The sequence below is a fragment of the Rhopilema esculentum genome, chromosome 11, assembly GCF_057945365.1.
Source record: "Rhopilema esculentum isolate cy_ngs chromosome 11, ASM5794536v1, whole genome shotgun sequence".
Taxonomy (NCBI): domain Eukaryota; kingdom Metazoa; phylum Cnidaria; class Scyphozoa; order Rhizostomeae; family Rhizostomatidae; genus Rhopilema; species Rhopilema esculentum.
This window is the reverse complement of record NC_142825.1, coordinates 5,546,999-5,566,560: the sequence shown is the minus strand read 5'-3', so window position 1 is coordinate 5,566,560 and position 19,562 is coordinate 5,546,999. Positions and strand designations below refer to the sequence as shown.

At 34.3% G+C, this 19,562-nt stretch overlaps 2 protein-coding genes across 3 annotated transcripts; both read right to left on the bottom strand.

Moving 5' to 3' along the window:
* Positions 1 to 528: 528 nt before the first annotated feature.
* Positions 529 to 10,064, bottom strand: LOC135693808 (cdc42-interacting protein 4). The gene is made up of 13 exons (XM_065212381.2): positions 9,880 to 10,064; positions 8,095 to 8,210; positions 7,394 to 7,444; positions 6,429 to 6,576; positions 5,884 to 5,946; positions 5,461 to 5,565; positions 4,748 to 4,876; positions 4,404 to 4,553; positions 3,881 to 4,036; positions 3,508 to 3,635; positions 3,135 to 3,261; positions 2,634 to 2,892; positions 529 to 2,236 (listed from the first exon to the last, which is right to left on the bottom strand). The coding sequence occupies exons 1-13, from the start codon at positions 9,901 to 9,903 to the stop codon at positions 2,100 to 2,102; spliced, it is 1,593 nt and encodes a 530-aa protein (XP_065068453.2). The 5' UTR covers positions 9,904 to 10,064; the 3' UTR covers positions 529 to 2,099.
* A 2,096-nt stretch (positions 10,065 to 12,160) lies between these two features.
* LOC135693088 (zeta-crystallin) lies at positions 12,161 to 18,583 on the bottom strand. 2 transcript variants are annotated; one of them, XM_065211475.2, is made up of 9 exons: positions 18,444 to 18,583; positions 16,979 to 17,093; positions 16,365 to 16,514; positions 15,327 to 15,499; positions 14,312 to 14,363; positions 13,871 to 14,020; positions 13,257 to 13,358; positions 12,745 to 12,840; positions 12,161 to 12,417 (listed from the first exon to the last, which is right to left on the bottom strand). In XM_065211475.2, the coding sequence occupies exons 2-9, from the start codon at positions 17,063 to 17,065 to the stop codon at positions 12,256 to 12,258; spliced, it is 972 nt and encodes a 323-aa protein (XP_065067547.2). In that variant the 5' UTR covers positions 17,066 to 17,093; positions 18,444 to 18,583; the 3' UTR covers positions 12,161 to 12,255. The 2 variants fall into 2 exon arrangements, with proteins under 2 accessions (XP_065067547.2, XP_088967153.1); XM_089111027.1 differs by lacking the exon at positions 18,444 to 18,583 and having other exon boundaries at positions 16,979 to 17,131.
* Positions 18,584 to 19,562: the final 979 nt, after the last annotated feature.

Here is a 19,562-nt window from a genome sequence, read left to right as displayed (position 1 = left end):
ATAAGATGGAGTACACTTTCTGATAAGAACAATTTTGTAAGAACACGAACCACAAACCGATCGAAAGTTAAGAGCAAATGAAGAACAAGCTGAGGCCTGAACACCCCCCTGGAACACACTAGCTAGTAATTGCACTGCTCATACCCTAATAATTTAAGAATAAATTAAGAAGAATTCAGCCTTAAATCTTAAGAAATAATTAAGGACAGCCTGCCTGAACATCAATCTACTTGTTTTTATGAAAATACTTCCCAGAATCCTTTCTACTGTCGTAGGGGCTTCGACAATATAATTTTTCAGCCAACGTGCATGCTTTTTGAACAAGGGACAGAGGAGCATTGAACCTCTTTTTCATAAGTTTATCAAAAATATACTTTCTATTATCAAGAAAACGTTTATCTCGGGAAAATATGTTATTAAACTGAGTATTAGTCTGATACACAAGTGCCAGTACTAGTTCATTGTATTTGGTTTAAATTTGGCATAATATAGGTATTTGCAGAGTTGAAGGCAGCACAAACTAGAGTATATAGTTTCACTTGAATCATGCAAAAATGAAACAAAGTCATGAAATATTATACTAGCAATATTTTGATTGTGCAATTATATAAATATCATTAAACATTGCGCAGAATGATTCAGCATAAAAACACAGATTCGACAAAACGTTAGTTAATAGCAATAAACTTAAGGTCTAAGTTCAAAATTGAATCATTCTCGTGTGGATATAAGGGGCTTGTTGAAAAAGAAAAAATCAGATAAGACACTAAAATTCGTCTACCTATTGGCAACTAGCTTACTGCTCATCCTTAATGTTCTAGCGTCTTAACGTTCTGTGCGAATTTCAAACTAGCTTCGATTAGTGATGGCTATGTTGAAAAATCAAACATGCTGTAGTAATACGTGTAACACTTACGAATATATTTTGCATAATTTTAACATTAATAGTTATATTTATTTAAAGCTCATAAACGAAAGAAATAATACGCAATTACAAATAAAAAAATGGTACCAATAAGATCGACGAAATAATCATTGCACAATGAACTCCTAACTTTGGAATACATTGAACTTTATATTATCATACTGCTAAAATACACACAATAAAGTGACAAGTTTTCGATACAGAAATTATAAAATCGAGTAGCCGGTTTTTTAAACAAACCATGCTTAATGCAATCCTATTGATTTTGGCTTATCAAGCAATCTTCCTCTTTGTTCAATGCGAAACGATATTATGTGGCTTTTTAAAATAATCAATGAATACAGAGGTCGTTGTACACAATACCTTAATCGATTGAAAAACAAACAGAAACAATTAGATTCAATATTCGCTTTACCAATACCTAAGCAGACATCCTTTGTTAAGGAAAGCATTAATTCGAAAAGAAAAAAAGCAATTCAAAGCAATAAATTAAAAGCAATCAATACACGCTATCAGATTATATATAACATGGCTAAAACGCTATCATACAATGATTAACAATAATAAAAATAACAAAAAAACTGCTGATTATCTGTTCATCTAATTGCGAGTATAAAATACATATACCTAATTTTTATAGAGCTTCTAAAAGAATTTTACTGTGTTAAACTAGAATGTTGTAGTCAATGTTGACAAACAAGAAAATACCATGAGCAAAAATACAACAACCATCGTCGTTTTATACCTCTTGTGCAATCGTTGTGAATGGCAGACATTTCAGTTTCTATTAGTATGGCAAAAACCTGCTTGAAATCTTGTGTAAAAATATTCTAGAATGCGTGACATAACAAAAATAGTCCTTGAACTAGGAAAAGATATCAATGGCCATGCTTTTCACAATTGTGGCTCTAAAAGAATCTGCATGCTTGGTATTTCTGAATCACAGACACGGTTTCCAACTCTCTCCAACAAAGCTGCGGTTTAACGAAGAATCAAAATATATAATCTCCATAAAATGTTGCTAAAATGTCCTATACGAGTATCTAAACACTTCGAAGGGTCAAAAAGGAACCTTCATTATCTATCAAGCTTCACAAACTCCATCACTACGTGTTATTGCACCTCATACAACCATACCGCGATCTAATATTCTTCCCCTTTGGAAGGGCGTCGTCTACAGCTTTTCAACGTAACTGGTTGGAACATAGCCTTCCTCACTACCTCGAGCAACCAAAGTCCACCCACTTCCATCATCATCCACAATTACCAACTCTTCACCTGCTGACACTGTGAACTCACCATCAGATCGACCTGTCAAAAATCATAATGCAAACAACATAATTTTCAATTACATACCTTCTAGGAACACAGTCAAGCTTGAGACATCAAAATTATTTTTTCTAACGCTTTTGTGATCAAATGGAATTAGAAAATTAAGTTTGAATAGAAAGCCTGATCATGCACAAGTTGGAGGATAGTTGCAGGATTTCGCCGCAAATTCACCCAAATAGTCCAGAAATACTTCGTTTGTATTCACTAGATAAACCTAACTCACTAAATGGGCCTTTTTGCTAAAGCATTGAGGACCAAGTGCAGTCTTGGCTGGGTACTTTTAAAGTCGTTTATCTTTAAATGACCTCTTCGTTTCTCAGTCACGAAACCTACTGTAATCCAATAAGAGAAGAGGTGTAGTGAAAGCGAATCTTACCTTCAAAATCGTATAGTACCGTGCATTTGGGCTCATCAAACTCATCGGTTAAAGGCGGAGGAGGAGGGACAGGTGGTCCCGTCACTTCAACAGTTGGTGCTCCAACTGGCGGCATACTAGCATAGTTCTGAGGTGGAGGTGGGGCAGCGGGAACATGGTCGTTGGACACATTACTCGATATACTCTGCATTGAACTTGATCCGCTCATTTTGGATGGCATAGTCGGAGGTGCCGTCTCTTCGATAACAGCTAAGTAACACTGAAAGGGTTATTGGTATAAGGGTTATAAACGTCTCATCTCAAGAGCCTTAAGTTGATTTACATCATTGGCATGGTCATTGAATGTATTGAATCTTTACACTGAAATCCTATTAATGATTCAACCAAGACTTGAAACGAAAACAAATAAACTAAAATCATTCACATTGTGAGTTAGGTCAATATCAACAAATTACCATATAAAAAAGGAATAATGCTGCATCGAAAATGAAAATTTCTTACCCGGTATTGATGAAGGAGATGGTTAAATTTGTCGATTTCTTTGGCATTAGCATCAAGCTGCGACTGGATTGTTTGCATGTCACCCCCAAACTGAGCAACTGTCTCTGACATTTTAACGAGTGCATCTCTGCAAGGTATTATAGTGGAAGTGAGAAAAAGACAATTTTTACAAGTGTTTGATGTACAAAACAGGTTTCCAAAGTAAAGAAACATGTGTAGGCCGTAATACTTTTTAAGGACTTATCATGTTCTTAAAATCCAATACTGAAAATACTCGAAGAAATAAACATAGCTTATAAAACATCAAATTAAAAGTAAAAATATAAATCCAGTAATGAAAAAAGTAAAAATCAAGAATTTAACGAATTTCAACCTTGACTTGGTCTGTTGATTAACCTGGTCCTCAAGTTCTCTGATCTTCTTGTGAAACTTCTTTCTTCTTTGCTCTGGTGGTAAATCACTAAAATCGTCAGCATAGTCTTCTTGATTTAGTGCTTTTGCCTTAAAAAAAGTAAATTGTTCTTTTACTTGAGGAAAGCATACAATTCTACAACGATTGAACAATTCACAATAAGACATTCTTGGGAAGTAAGGTTTTGTTTAAAAACATAAAATTAGAATTCTTACAGAGGTCAATGTATATTTTAACAAAAGGTGTAAGTTTTTTATACACCCCTTTCTTCCTGGCACTGGAAGCTATTTTGCCTTACAAACACCATATAAACTTAACGTCCTGCCATGAATACCTTTTCTCGACTCCTGAAGAGACCTTTCTTCGATCGACTAGCTTTAGGAGACCTCGCTGCAGGAACTGCTAGATTTGGCTTGCCGTTATCCTCAAATAATATGTTGCCCGGCCGCTGATTCCCGGTTTTGTGCATGTCAATCAAAGAGAGTGAATCCTAAAGAACAAATGTTGTCGTTAATACTTGGGTACTGAATTGTCACACTGAATTGTGAAAAAGGTTCTGGACATAGTTCGTAAGAAATGAATATGAAAATCATTGTAAACAAGGCATTTTTTAAGTTGTTGGCACAAAAGTGTAAACTTCTCTTGGCGATTTAAAATGTGGAATAGCTGGCATACTTCGCAAAAGCAAGAACGGTGCTGAAAAACATAGAACTAAAGACAGGAGTAGGATGAAATCAAAGATAATATATTTTCAAAAATCCCGATAACCAAAACTATAACCTAAATTAAGACTTGTTCTCGCAAAATTTTACAACAATTAGATCAGTTTCTTACAAAATTTTATTCTACAGCCTTACCTTCTTAGCATCGCATGTGTCTGCAGCTGCATCCATACCCTCCAAGCATCGATGAACAATAGGAATGATCACTCTATGAGCCTCAGTGAATGCTTTGAAATATCCTTTCAGTTTTTCAATCCGATCTTCCTCTGCAGCTTCCATTTTTTCCTAAAAACCAAGGCATCGAATATTGATTTGAAGAATCAAATAGCCAAAATCTATCAAATAAATACATCCACAAACATCAAAATAGTTAGGTGCCTTTGCTAAAGCAAGAATTCAGATTCTCATTGTTAGATATGATAATATGATGTAATTATCAGTTTTAAACTTTCATCAGCTAAAAAGTGGCAAAAACTTACATCTAAAACTCTTGGCAGGTCAGATTCATAGAACAGGGTCTGTGTTTTGTTGAAATTTTCCAGTGCAGCTAGATAATCACCCTTTGCCTTTTCTGAAACCTGGCCTTTTTCTTTTGAGATATTTTGAAACTAAACAATAAAAAAATGAAAGTTGGAGGTGTAAGCATTTCTTCTTAAAATATTTCATAAACTTTATATAGAGCACTATCTACTCATTATTATTATCTAGAGCTTAAAAGATCAACATATAATATCTAATTTGGAAGTAGAAAATTATATAAACCATTTCAAGGAGCCTATGAATGAAATAAGTCAATGTCATTTTTCATTGGCAATACATTACTGCCAAGCATGTGATAACTAATTGCAATTCATATTATGGTTGAGCACAATCATTGTGCTGTAAGATCTCTCACAATCAAATTTGAGAGTCCAGTATTAAGGGATGAAATTAATCAGGACAAAAGAGGTAATAAGGTAAAACAAAAGAAGTCATGCACTTAAGATATCAAGACCTGGTAAGTTTGACTCCGCATGTACCTTTGTAATAATTCAAATAGTAATAATATAGTAATATGAGCTTAATATTCATATTTAAGTAATACTTAAACCAGAAAACCCAATAATTTATATGCATATATATAATATTTTCAAAATTAGTCTGATATAACAACAAAATTTTTACACAAGAAATAACAATGTCAGAAAATAACCTTTATAATCTGCGCTTTGGTTAAATCCATACTACTTGATGCTGTCTCATACTGTTTAATTGCCAGATCTGACTCTTGGTTTGCTTTTTCATATTCCTTTCTTGCCTTCAAAAGAAACAGGTATCAAACCAACATAATGGGAGGAAATAAAATTTAAAGAAAAGTAGAAAAATCTTAATATTTCTTCCTTATTAAATAATTGTTTAAAACAATAACCAACACAATGAAACATTTGAAGGCAAACAACAGATGTAAAGTGGCTTAAGCCTTCTGTCAATCAATATCAAACAGGTAGAATCCCTCTCACTGGTTGGTCGATTCTTCACTGAAAGATGGTCGAGGCCCCCTAAGTATCTGTCAATTTCCTTTAACTGATAACAATACAAAGAATGATTGTACGTTAAACAGTGCAGACATACTTACATTTTGCATTTGTCTATTTGTGGATTCTAAATTTGATTTTAAATCACTCAGCTCATGAAGATGCTGTGAAGAAAATTGCATCAAAATCTTAACAGGATCATCCATCTTCAAAGGATCTAAAGTTATTATTGAATGAAAAAAACCCAACTTTGCTACACAGAAAAATAAAAAATGAACTCAGTTTCATAAGGTTGATAAATTGCATATTATGTACATTTTTAACAAAAAGCCAGATATGTAGGCTCATAATAAAAATGTAATATGAAAGACACCAGGTAGAGAGCAAGGTTGTCATGAGAGATTATTCTGGCATTGAACAGAGCTTGATACATATACAAACCAACAAAATTACATAAACTATTTAACTGACAAGAAAAGAAAAGTTTCTACAAATATCTATAATAGCAGCTTTCAGAATGGTGTGCGTGGCTAGTGCTTTGAAAAAACTTTGTTAAGTGCTTCATTGTTCCATAACTAGCAAGTTTAAAGATTCTACTGTTCTGCTTCCTACTTTAAATGGCACAATATTGGTAAAATAAAAGTACCTTTCTTTTTTCTGATTTTGATTCATTAATGAGATGATGCATATCTTTGAAAAGATTATCTTGTAGGCTTTCAGAAATTCTTTCACGTTGTCCAGCATAGTCATCTACTTCAGCAAGAAGTTTCTTAAGAGCTATTTGATAGGTAAACCTACAATTAAACAAAAAAATATTTGTTAGCAAACACGGTAAAACTAAATACAGTTTAAATGCTAAGAATTTTTGGTAACTGCAAAATTTGAAGATGGCACAAAATAGCAAACATAGCATACAAAAATACCTTTTATCCCAGGGTATTGGAAAGTGACCGAAAGTAAACAGAAATTAATATCCAGGTGTGGATCTAAAGTAACATGAGAGGGAGAAAGACAAGTCATTAGTCCTTTCATTTCTACGAATCCAAATCTACCTTATCCTTTCATATAACTGAAGAGTCTAAGAGAATGAAAATGAAAACTCTTTCTGTCTACACAGGTCTGGATCCTTTGTTTTGACGTTAACAGATTCCAATACTCCTAAATGAAAAGACAACCTTGCTTGCCTAATGATTTTGAAATTGTTGTCTCTATATCTTATGGCACTCTGGATTTGTGAGCAAATGTTGACCAATCACATTTTATTCTGGTGTTTTGGTTTTTGCAACTATGCCTTGGTTTTCTCTCTCAGGAACCATTTTTTCTTGTTGTCTGGGGAAACATTTTGTTTTCATCTACCATATATTCCTTTTATCCTCAATTTTCCATCTTTTACCATACAAGAATTTTATCTGTAACTTTTTGAAAACTTCACCTCCAAAATTTTCACAAAACATTGTTGTTAATGAATTTTGTTTATTATAGTGAGAAACCTTAAAATAAACTGGATTAACTGTGTATTTGCTTTTTGTAAACACAACTGATAGAGACAGAGCCTAGACCAGAAGTTTAAATAACCTTATCTGTAACAATTAATCTTTAAGAAAAACTTACTGTAAATCATCTTCTTCCTTCTTCTTGAACTGAAATTGCTTTACCAGTTTTCTTAAAAATAAACAAGAAGGTTCACCACATGAAAAAGACTTGATATTTATAATATAATAAACCACTAAAACCTTAAAGTAAAACAGAACCTTTTCCCTTATTTTCAAATTTAATCCAATTTTTTCTATTCAAACTTTGATTATTAAAAGCTTCCAAATCTTTAAAACTTTGCCCAAGTATGTGGTTCTTCCTGTGGCATATTTAATAAAGAAGATTTTGCTATATCTATTTATTTGCTGCACACTACAAAAAGGTACACAAAGACAGAAGCTTATTCTGAGGTCTGTCTTAAGAGTAATGAATACATTTTAGGAAACCATGAAACTCTGCTGTTATGAAGCCAAAAAGCATATGAAAGCCTCCTATAGCGGGATATCAAATTTTGATTACACATTCATGGCTATAGGCATTGGTGGTGCTGTTACATGCATAAATAGTGTTTATCAAAAATTTGGAGGGTGGAAAAGCATGCTACTCTCATGGAACTCATGTTCCATGGCCAACATCAGAACTGTTTTTAACTAGATAGCAACACACCTATTTAATTTGAAGTCAATTACCTAAACCAACTTTCCTGTATTTCTTGAATTGAAAACACCTTGACCAAGAAGACAAAATATTAAACACCATTGTAAGACAGAAGTAGTTACCTTAAATCTTTAGCATAATCTTGCTCTATCTTTGCTCTTGCTTTCACAAAGCTTGCACATTTTTCCAAGAATTCAATTCCTTGCTGGGTATGCTTTTCTACTTGGTCCCTCTTGTCCTTAATTAAAAAAAAGTTTTTTTGGAGTCATACATCTATGAAAAGACTCACCCTTAAAAAGGCAAAAACTGGATAAAGAGGTTTCACTAACTGTGGATGCACTAGTTCTGTGCAGTTTCACCATTTTTAATGCTTGATAGATTTAATAAGGCTGTTTAAAAGTATTCTTAGTTAGACCTATGTAAGAGTTATGCAAATTACTTCCTGCATTGTGTACTTCACCATTGTGTATTATGAAGTTAGTGAGGCAGACTTCATTAAGGGAACAAAGATCCTTTTCCTTCAGTTACAGGTCTTGTCTGTTCTTCATTAGGAAGCACTGTTTTTGTTTTCAACCTAGTTCCTCATGTTGGACATGCATTAACATAGACAGAGCACTAACATAGACTTGTATTGAAAATTCTATGCAGTTTGATGATTCTATTGTATTAGTTTATTGATTAGTTTGAGGAATTTTGGTCTGATGTTGCTGTAAACAATTTCATTGGGATAAACCAAATAATTTTAAATATGCTTGTGCTTCTTGGATAGAGTGTGGATTTATCCACAAATTGTAGTATTTTGTGTGTCTGTTGGGTTAATGGCTTTGCTGTACTGGGGTTGCATAGCAAATATATTTACCTAATCTGATATATAAATGTCAAACATATACTTTATATAGCTATAGGGTTGTATTGAGTAAAAATAACCATCTTTTCGCATCCCATCATCAGCTTTTGGCTTAACTAGGATGGTCAACATCACACTCTACCTTTGTTTTATTTTGTTGGGTTCTATTGAAATGGAAATCAGAAAGCAAGAATAAAAGAATAATTTTGTTAAATAGATGCTAGAACCTTGACATCATTTTGAGAGAGTCCCTGTCAGGTATTTTATTCAACAAAAGCAAACTTATCCTTAATTTTAAAAGACATGAGACCAGGACAGTATTTGATCTTGATGGCACTGGCATGTATTGTGCTTTAAAACAGTGCATACCCTGATCAAATTTATTTGCAATCAGTGTATTATATATCTAAAATTTTAGAACAATTTGACAGATTAAAACTGAATTCATCTTTTTGTTGGATAAATATTTGTAGGCCAAATGGGTAACTTTAAACTGTTGGCTTTGAAATTTAATCAAAACAACTGGTGTTAGCCTGAGGCAAAAGTCAAGCAAAAATTAGTTCGTTGCCTTGTGCTAAAACGGTACTTGATCTCTCACTCGGGCTATTGAATATTCATATAACATAAAATTCATCAGTTGAAACTACGATACACAAAGATGCCTTATGTGAAAGTATGTGCATGAATTTATCATCCTTGAAACCTAATATTGAACACTGTTAGATTCTAATAAAGATCTGTATTTATTTTCAATCTCTTCGATCCCACTTGGCGGTGTTTATCTCACAGATCTCTTCCGTAATTATTACCAAATCGAAAAAACAACTTCCCGGGTTGAATTTTCCAGGTGGAAAACGGAACTTTGAAAAATCATACATGTTCTTTCATTGGTATATCATTTGTTTATCATTGGTATATCTTTGGCATCTTATAGAAAAGAACTGGGCCTAGCATCTCAGACTGAGTACTGAAATTACTGAGTAGTAATTTGTCTTGTCTACTGCTGCAATAGCAAATAGCCCTGCAGGGGCGATCAAACTATGGTATGTGTTCATCTTACCCACAATTCACGTCCCCAACTCATTTTCCGATAACATCCAGTTTATAAAATGATCTCACAAAGCAGCAGACCTTCCAATAAAGGATTGATGTGTGCTTTTTGACCTTGCAATATTGAGCATTCGAACTCAGTATTTCCTGTATGTGGCTTCCTCACTTACAATTTCCTCGGTCCAGGCCCAAGCTTGTCAAACTGGTGGCTCCTTCGCACTTTCTACTGGACAACTTTTCCAGAACAAATTCTTTCATTTATACAGTAACAAACCATAGAACTAACAAACAAGCATGTAAATAAAACAGTGCTTTGTGCTGGTTATAGCTAAGAATATGAAAAACATTTTCAAGTAGATGGAGACAAAAAAATATTCATATTCGTTTTCTGCTAAGTGCTAATAATTATGTTTCTGAGCACAATTCACGTCTTTTTCTTCTTTTCGCGAAACTCTAGGCCGTTCCCTTCTCATCAAAACATTATGTGACGTAAGAATTTGTCGGTGCCTTTGAAAAAAGTGATGAACTCGATTTTACTCTGCTTTCGTTTAGAGTAAAATTTCCAATGATAGAGAATTAACAGCAGATAAGTATGAGGCGCCATAGGGAACCAAAGTATGAAAAAATAATTTCGCTGTATGATAACGTATTTATGGTACATGAATATTTTGTCGGTATCATAATAGATAAATTCATGCACATACTTTCACATAAGGCATCTTTGTGTATCGTAGTTTCAACTGATGAATTTTATGTTATATGAATATTCAATAGCCCGAGTGAGAGATCAAGTACCGTTTTAGCACAAGGCAACGAACTTTCATAAAACGAAATTATTTTTTCATACTTTTGTCCCCTATGGCGCCTCATAGATAAGCGCATTAAATTCTGCAGCGAAAATGGACAATTTTAGTATGTTACACGATCCCTTTCAGCATGTTGGTCGAATATTGAAAAAAGTGATGACAAAAAGTGATAGGCTGTGTCGTTCTGTAGAGCCTAAACCCAAACCAGTTCTGAAGCACGGTCTGTCGGTGAAAATTTATTTCGAAAGGGTGAATCATCTCGTATTAATATGCATCTTTATAAACTATTAGTGTGGTGTAGCACTGAAATGATGCAAGCGCTTCCCTCTTCCGCCTACACAAGTCGAAGGTTGGAGTTTCTTTCCTTGCATGTATTATCATTTATCAGGTCGCACCTTTCTCTTTTTATGCGTTTACAAGCACCGCGAAGCGTTGAGAAAAGTGGGGGGTCTAAAAAAAGTTTGGGGGGGGGCTAAAACCGTATAAAAAGAGGCTTTACTGGTAGTTTATTACTTAGTATTTGTCATTTTTTGCAAAAAGCTAAAGCCCCCCCCCCCCCCATAAACATTCCTAGTCCTCGTGGCCTTTGTGCTTTAGTATTGTTTCAGCCAAGGGGCAATGCTGTATCAACCCGAAGCAACCAAGTTTAAGGAACTAGGTACCAGGCTGTTTTTGTAAAGTCTTAGAAAGTTTCTTCCATAAAATTGTTTTCCAATAAAAAGGCAGGGTGGGCAGCAAAAGGAATCCCATATTTATGACAAAGGACATGAAAAAGCGAGGAATCGAGCGCGAATTTTTGCGATGCTTTTTTGAATTAAAGCAACGTGTAGCTTCACATAATTCCATTCAAAAGCTTTTACATCCGGTTAATTTATTATCCTGTTTTGGGTATCCGGTTAATTTCTATGAGCTTCCGTATGTATTTTATATTCGGTTACTTTCTTATTCTGTTAAAGAAATCATGTTGTCTTTTAGGTTTATCTTGCGTTTTCAAAAAGCTCCCCCCTTCCCATCAAGTAACTTTAGTATTTTTAAATTTTGAACAAGCCCACCCCCTTTGAATAAGCCATCCTCGACTATATTCGAATGGTGATCTTTCACAGAAGCTTTATGCTATGGCTTATATAACAAGTTACCTGGCGAACAAGGGTTTTATTTGGATGACAGCAGACCACTTGCTGTTGTGGTCAATAGCCTTGGCTGAAAGACCTTTCAGTGTTCGATGCATCAATAACAGGAAGAACACATATTGAAAAACACCTTCTAACATAATCTAAACTTTGAACAACAAAGAATGGCAAATACGATGCAGATAAACTTTTATTTTCCTTCAGGCCTTCGTTAGAAAAATCTGCAATAATACCCAAACCGTGAATGCTCCTAATCTGCTCTTTGCAAACGTTGTAAAATATGTAAAAGCGTTTATTTGCGTCAAAGCTTATGTGAAACTAAGATAGAACGGAAAAACAGAAAAACAGAATAAGATATGTTGAATGGTGTTTGTGTAAAAAATGTATTAAAATTTATCAGCATGTGCTAGCACAACTGATAAAAATGCGTCCATGCAATGAGTGTGTTCATCAGCGGACGTTTATAATGATCTTTCCTTTGGCTTTTCCTTCGATCTGTTCTCGGTGTGCTTCTGCAGCTTGCTCCATTGTGTATTCCTTACCCACAGATGCCTTTAACCAGCCCATCTCAAGGCCAGTTGAGATTCGAGCAGCATTCTCATTCATCTCTTCCTATTATGAACATTGAAAAGACGAGTGAGATCTTGAAAACAGACAGGTGATGCTGTGGAATCAGTTATACAGTGATCTACTCGAATCTACCTTGTTTATTAATTTTATAGGCATGATTCTCTAGACCCAATTATCGACTTGGTTAGTCAAAAAAACAAAGCCTTAAATAGATGCTATAAAAATACGTTAAAAGAAATTGGAAGAAGGTTTCTAACAGCGTCAAAGATGGAAGGTGTCTGTATGAAGTAGATACTGATTGCAGTCTATATTTGGAAACAAATGACATAAAAAACGAGCAGAAGTGTATAAATACAGTACTATATTTACCTTAGGAACTATGAAAAGGAGAACTCCTCGAATTTGCAGCATTTTCGTCATCACAGGAGAGGCATCGACCTCACATTTGCCTCTGTTGCCAATAATCTGAGAGGATTCGATTTAACATTAAGAAACATAAAGTCACGCAAACATAGCATTATGTAAAAGTAATTGGGCAAAGTTCTCTAAGTTATGTAAAAGGGTGGGAGTTAACATAGTTAGCTCTAATGGTCATTTACTAGAGCTTCGAAACCAGTTTTAACTTCAACAAAGAACGTCATTTCAAACAAAAAATGATTTTTTAGTAATTCAGGCCGTGTTTTCAGTAATTAGGTAACGGCTAAATGGAGGTCTGCCGTGATAGGTACCAGGAGAGGCATTTGATTGTCACAGCAAATCATAGGAAAGCATTGTGCTATGTAAATTAATAAAATTAGAAAAATTTAAGCATCAGATTAAATGTTATGTTATGGAGATACAAATTTATTACTTTGGCTTTTATGAAAAGAGTGTGTTCCTACCACAATTCTTCCAAGAGTGGCTATCATATCCATGTCTTTCTGAAGATTGCTGTTGGCAAGCATCTCTATTATGACATTAGGACCATTTCCACCAGTCACTTCCTAAAATTTATTATATATTTATTTGAATTATACAAAGATAAAAAAGCTACCAACATTTGGGGTGCAAGAAACTACTAAAAACTTCAGCTCTGAACCGAGATAGTTAACTCAAATCTTCAATTATAACTTAAAAAATCAAACAAATTTTCAGAATCATCTTTTAATAGAATCTTTCAGTTATTATCTAAACTTGTTTTCATTTTAGCTCAATATAACCTAGTTTAAGAAACAAACTGATTTGAGAAACAGCAATTCACACCACGGTCTAAAGAAATAATCACACTATGATCTGGTTGAAATGCAACTTATTATTGTTTGCAACTTTATATGCTTTAAAGTATGAAATACTGTTGATAATCACTAATTTTATACTAAAATGTTTTTTGTTACTTGCTTTGGTGGTTCCATGTCCTGATGCTGCGATCTATAACAATGTTATACAATATAAATCATGAGCAATTTTCACCTTTCAATAAAATTTGAAATATTCCATATCAAAACAAACAAAAAACCTTAATCTGATCTACATAATCTTTGCTTCTGTGGTTGAACACATGATGGGCACCAGCTTCCTTTACCAGCTGTATGCCATCTTCAGTTGATGCTGTGCCAATTACTTTCATTCCATGGTTCTTTGCAAACATCACTGCAGGTAGACCAACCTATCCATAGAGCGCATAGTTTAGACAAATGAGTTCATACAGAAGTTTTTACAGAAAAATATTTTCATAAAAATCACACAAAAATGTTCTACATCTCATTCCATCATATAAAATTTCCTGAATATTGATACATCATACAAAATTTATCAAATTGTTCTCATTAAAAAAATTTACTAGATTTTTATCAATCTCATAAAATCAACTGTATCTTTAAGTTTATCGTACCAAATTCTGTCATTGTCATTCAACAAATGAAATTTCACCCCTTTAATAACACTGTTATATACTCACACCCCCACTTGCTCCATGAATCAAGACTGTTTCTCCTGGCTTTGAGTTACTTCTAAAATACAATTTCAAAACAACTTCTAAAATACATGAGCTGCTAGATTGTTATATTAACAATACAATCATATCTACTGAAGGGGTTAGGGGACTAATAATAAACAATTTGTTCAGTGATAAAAAATAAACCTCCTAAATTTAATATCCAGGTGCAAGCATTTACTTCAATTACAAACTCACACATTTACTTGAAAGGAGCTTGAAATATTTCCAGAAACTATGAACCATTGAGGACCCTTCTGCCAAGCATGATCAATCACACTAAAATCTACAGGATTTTGTGCAAGCAAAAACAAAGAGCAATTAGATGCTCTCCTCAAATCTAAAACTTTTCTAAAAGATAAGTAACAAATCTGGTGTACAGTGTAAGAAGGCAGGGAAGTAGATTGGTTGTTTCTTACTTGAATAAATACACATGTTCAAATAAGTGCAAATGTACGCAGGCCCATTGCTAGTTATTGTGCTCAAAGGGAGCTTCCAAGTCCCATTTGCCGCCAAAGTAGGTGAACCATCCTGTACTTGCTGACAAGTTTTGAAATTTGCAGACTAAGCACCTCTGGATGGTAAAAAACTCCTTGTTCTTGCAATGAAATTATTTTTCACGGGAGGTGTCATGCCCATTCACCCCTTATAGCAATGGGCCTGAATGTATGTGTAATAGCAAAACCCTAGACAAATATAGAAATAAGCACACATGTTTGAATAAGCACAAAATTCTTGAAAAGTTGTGCTTAATTTGTAAAATAGTCAAAAACAAGGCCATTATATGTACAATTTTGTGTGTTTTCAATGTATCTTTCCATATTTATATCTATTCACTGATGGTCATAAAAAAGTTGTATTGATCTATCCCTATCTGAAAGAGCATTACTGGACCTTTCCTAGCAAATTCATAAATACTGCAGATGAGGTTCAGCTGAATGAAGCTAATGAAAGTTCTTGCATTGATAGTTAAACTTACAGTTGGAAAAGGGCTTGTGCAGCAGTTAAGAAAGGTATTCCCAATGCAGCTCCATGTTTGTATGAGGTATTATCAGGTAATTGATAGACATTTTCTTCTGGAACAGATACAAACTCTGCATATGTCCCAGCTCCATTGTTTGTAAGGTGGCATGTCCAAACTCTGTCACCTTTCTACAACAAGAATTTGAAAGTCGCTCAGAAAAACATTCTGTTATTAAGGGCATTATTGAAGGCAAATGTGTGCCATATTTCCATTGGAGGAGCCATGGTGCAAAGCAATGTTTTGGCCATTTTCCAAGCTGCACAGAATGGCACTACACAAACAATTAGCACTCACAAACCCTCACTAAACAAGTTTCAACTTGCACTTTGTACTTGATACTTGGCAATATCCTCTTTTATATGCACAGTCAACTCTGCCTTCAAGTCACTCCACTTACAGTCACATTACTGGTTACAGTCACAGAAAATATATACCCAAATAGACATTTACATAAAAATATATCTTCAAATTTAGCCCTGTTTAAGGGCAAATTCTGTTTGCAGTCACAAGTCTTTCAAGAAATATTTGGTATGACTATAACCAGAGTCTACTATAAATCAAACGGTTATCAGAACCATCCATTTCTTCATCCCCTCTGTTTTCAAATATCAGCATTTTAAAGAGTTTTGACAAGCAATATCTTAAGACGTTTTCCAACCAAGTCATGTCAGCACTTCTAATTGCGACAACTACATTTTATTGCTAGGAAAACATTTAGAAAAATCATTGTAGTAATTATAAGAGAAATCAGTTCATTAAAGTAAATTAGCAATACATTTTCAATTTGATCTGTTACATAAAAGCAAGATTTTGGTCACCAACCATGGGCAATCTTGACCATTATCTTTACAATATTAGAATTCCACAATTTGATGTCTTGAATCATCAAGGCCCTAATACAGGCCTTTCAGTTGATATTTTTTACTAAAATAATATTCTACCTGTCCTAGAAAAACATATGATACAAAAATTGAGACTGCCATTTAAACTCACTTTAAATCTTTTCACATTTTCTCCAACACTTTCTACCTCTCCTGCACAATCACTTCCCAATATATGTGGGGTTGGAACTGGTCCAAACATGGATGCCCTGATATATGTTTCTACAGGATTCACACCAATCGCATGAACTTTCACTAGAACCTAGGAAAAAGAAGTGGTGTTTATTCAGATTTTCATTGCCAAAAAGCATACAGTAGCTAATGAAAATGGATGGATTTATTTTAACAGAACCAGGCAAAACTCTATTTCTCTCAAAGGTTTTTTACATACTATTAATTTTTCTTCTTTGAACAGAAATTATAAAAATTTAATATGTAAGGCAAAAATGCTTCCTAAGAAAAAAATAAGATAAACTACAAAAATTGAAAATTTAGGTCCAATATCCAGTATTTGTCATAAGGAAATCACCATGCATATGGTAAACCACATGCATTATTTCTTTCATGGGTGCGATTCACACTCTTGCATATTTAGCTATTTCAGACCCCATACAAAAACTGAATTCATTTTATCATCATTTGAACATTTTGTTCTTGAAAGCATTCAAACAGGTCATTGCATGGACACAGATAAAAGTTATTTTTGAATAGTGAATGAAAACTTGCCTCATTTTCCCCAGGTTCTGGCTGCTTCACCTCCTTTACTTTAAGAACTTCTGCACCTCCTGGGGCATCAAATACAATAGCTTTCATTTTGCCTTTGCTGGTCAACTTGAAAACCCTGTAAAAGATGTTTGATATTATCAGTAAATTGTAGGATATCAGAGTACAGGTTCAAGAATGATAAACTTGTAAAAATGTCCTTACCTATTCATAAAGACTTCTGAATTACCTATTCATAACAACATAACAAAACGTCTTGAACTTTGTACTACCTGAGACTGCACCATGGGTGCCACAGAAGAGTGAGATAATTTTCCAATATGAGTGATTCAAGTTTGCTGGAAAAAGCACTCTTTGAAGCAAGTTACCTATGCAACATAATTAGATGGGGTTTTTTCAGATCAAGACAAAATCTCTCACATCCTGTTGTTGAGACAAAGTCTTGATATCAGGACTTATCAAGGTGGCTTGGAGTTGCGAATAAAAAAGGAGTTCAATTACTGAATTTTCTCCAGTCTTGGCCCAACATTACTAAGAAATGGCAAACACATTGACATTTATGCTGAAATTGTTTCTAGCGAAACCCTCATAGGGGAGGTATAGTACAATGGTTTCTTGCGCATCAGCTTTTTGTGCTTCTTGAATAAACATTTCAAAATCTGTTTCAATGTTTTCATCGACCATATCATCACTATCATCCATTTTTTCCCTTTATCTGTCCGCAGATTGGACGACTTCATCATAACTGGTTCAAAGATTTTAAATATTTACTTTAGTTTTGCCAATTCCTATAAAATCTTGATTAATTTAAAATTATATTTAAAAAGGTATCGAATAACGCCCATGTTTCGGATCTTTTTTTTAACAAGGTGTTGTTTTTTAATATTTGAAGCCTTGTATACCTAAACTATGTTTTGTTTAAATTGATTTTCCGGGAGGGCTGATTGCAAAAACTCTGCTCTTTCAATTCCATTCGTACAATTAGTGGTAATGTAAAAGGTTGTATATTGTATAACGTTTTTTGGCAAATATGTTTGATAATTTTACACTGCTTGATAGACGTATCACATTGCTTGCTACTTTGAAAAGTGCGTTTCCTGGATTGCCTAGTAAAGAAATTGCTGACTCATGACGAACTTTGCATAATAAATACTATTAAGCCAAATAACTTTGTTCAATCTACTGGGCATTCCAAATATGTAGCTAACAAAAATAATGCCTCTGTGCTTGCATATTTATCGCACACATAATTTGATGCCATAAAAACCCTAGGGCGGACGCTTTACGGTCTGCACATTACTAAAAAATCTGCAAGGCCTATCCGCCGCCGTGAGCAGAAACTTTCTGTTGTGCTTTTCTTGATTGCTTGATTCAACGATGTTCGGTATATTTGTTGGCCGAGATATAAGTTTTGGTCAATTTTGCGAATTTCAGATGCCTTCTATCTTATTGAATGAGAACCACTCACCTGAAAGAATTTTGCTACCAAGAAAGGTCCCCTACACCACCTACTCCTGAAGGCGAAAAGAGATGTCAACAGCCTCTACCTGAAGAAGCTTCAGGTTGTTGTCATAAGGCGGGAATGCACAGTCATGGCCACTCCTTTGGGTAGGGTCGAAAGGGCGCACGTGATAGAGACTTCTCAAATTCTTAGAATTATCAAATTTATTACTTTAGAGTTTCTTACTTAATTTTTCTCCTTTCTACTTCTTCCTTCTTCTTTCTCTTGTCTTTAGATTTCTTACTTTCCTTCTTTCTTCTTTCCTTCCTTATTCTTCATCCTTCCCTTCTACAAATTCTTTTGCACTTTTTTTCCTCTTCTTGTTCTTGTTCTTCTTCTATTTCATCTTGTTCCATGTCTTCTCGTGTTTATTTTTGTTGTAATTCCTTCTCCTTCGTCCGATATTTTATTTATTCCCTTCGATTGAATAACCTCATCCATGAACTCCTTCCCTTTTTGTGAATTTGCTGACATCAATATAATCTCCAGACCCAGCTCTCCAGCTCGCTCGTGGAAACCTAGCCTATGCCGTAGACCGCTATCTTCATTTCAAAGGGGGGGTCTACGGCGTAGGCAAGGGGAAGCCCTTAAATGAGAGGACAGGACATGACCAGTTTCTTCCCTGCCTTCTTCAATAAACTAGTAACTATATCTAGAATATCTCTCATGGAATGTGGCTTGCAGATACTCATGTTTCAAAAACGATTTCACAAGCATGCTGGTCAATCGCAACTCGTTATCAACTTTAACTTCACCCTAAAATTGTACTCCCTCTAAATTCTCTTACTTGGTATTTCTCTAAATTGTATTCTAAAGATACGTAATAACAACGTTGTTAGCATTAGTTGCCTAAACTAAAATTGCTTTGAATTTGAACATTCGAAAGATATTTTGAAGAAAAGAGCCGAAAGTCTCTTAGTAGGTAATGTTCATAATTTTTTTCATTCTAGGAAATTATTAAGAGAAATTTTATAAAGGTCAATAAAAGCTCAAAAAATAATTGGTTAAGCAACGTTGGCAGAAAATTGTAGTCACCTACAGGTAAGTCAGAATAACACAAAGTATATTGAGCCATTTTTACCTTGA

Excerpts from the sequence above, each read along its gene's own strand:
- LOC135693808 (XM_065212381.2), bottom strand. The coding sequence starts at position 9,903 with ATGAGTTGGGGACGTGAATTGTGG. Across the intron at positions 7,445-8,094 it reads GATTATGCTAAAGATTTAAG|AAAACTGGTAAAGCAATTTC; the intron begins GTAACTACTTCT and ends TTTATTTTTAAG. Across the intron at positions 6,577-7,393 it reads AAGGAAGAAGATGATTTACA|GTTTACCTATCAAATAGCTC; the intron begins GTAAGTTTTTCT and ends GTTTAATTGTAG.
- LOC135693088 (XM_065211475.2), bottom strand. The coding sequence starts at position 17,065 with ATGAAAGCTATTGTATTTGATGCCCCAGGAGGTGCAGAAGTTCTTAAA. Across the intron at positions 14,021-14,311 it reads TTCATGGAGCAAGTGGGGGT|GTTGGTCTACCTGCAGTGAT; the intron begins GTGAGTATATAA and ends CTCTATGGATAG. Across the intron at positions 12,841-13,256 it reads CCACTCTTGGAAGAATTGTG|ATTATTGGCAACAGAGGCAA; the intron begins GTAGGAACACAC and ends GAATCCTCTCAG.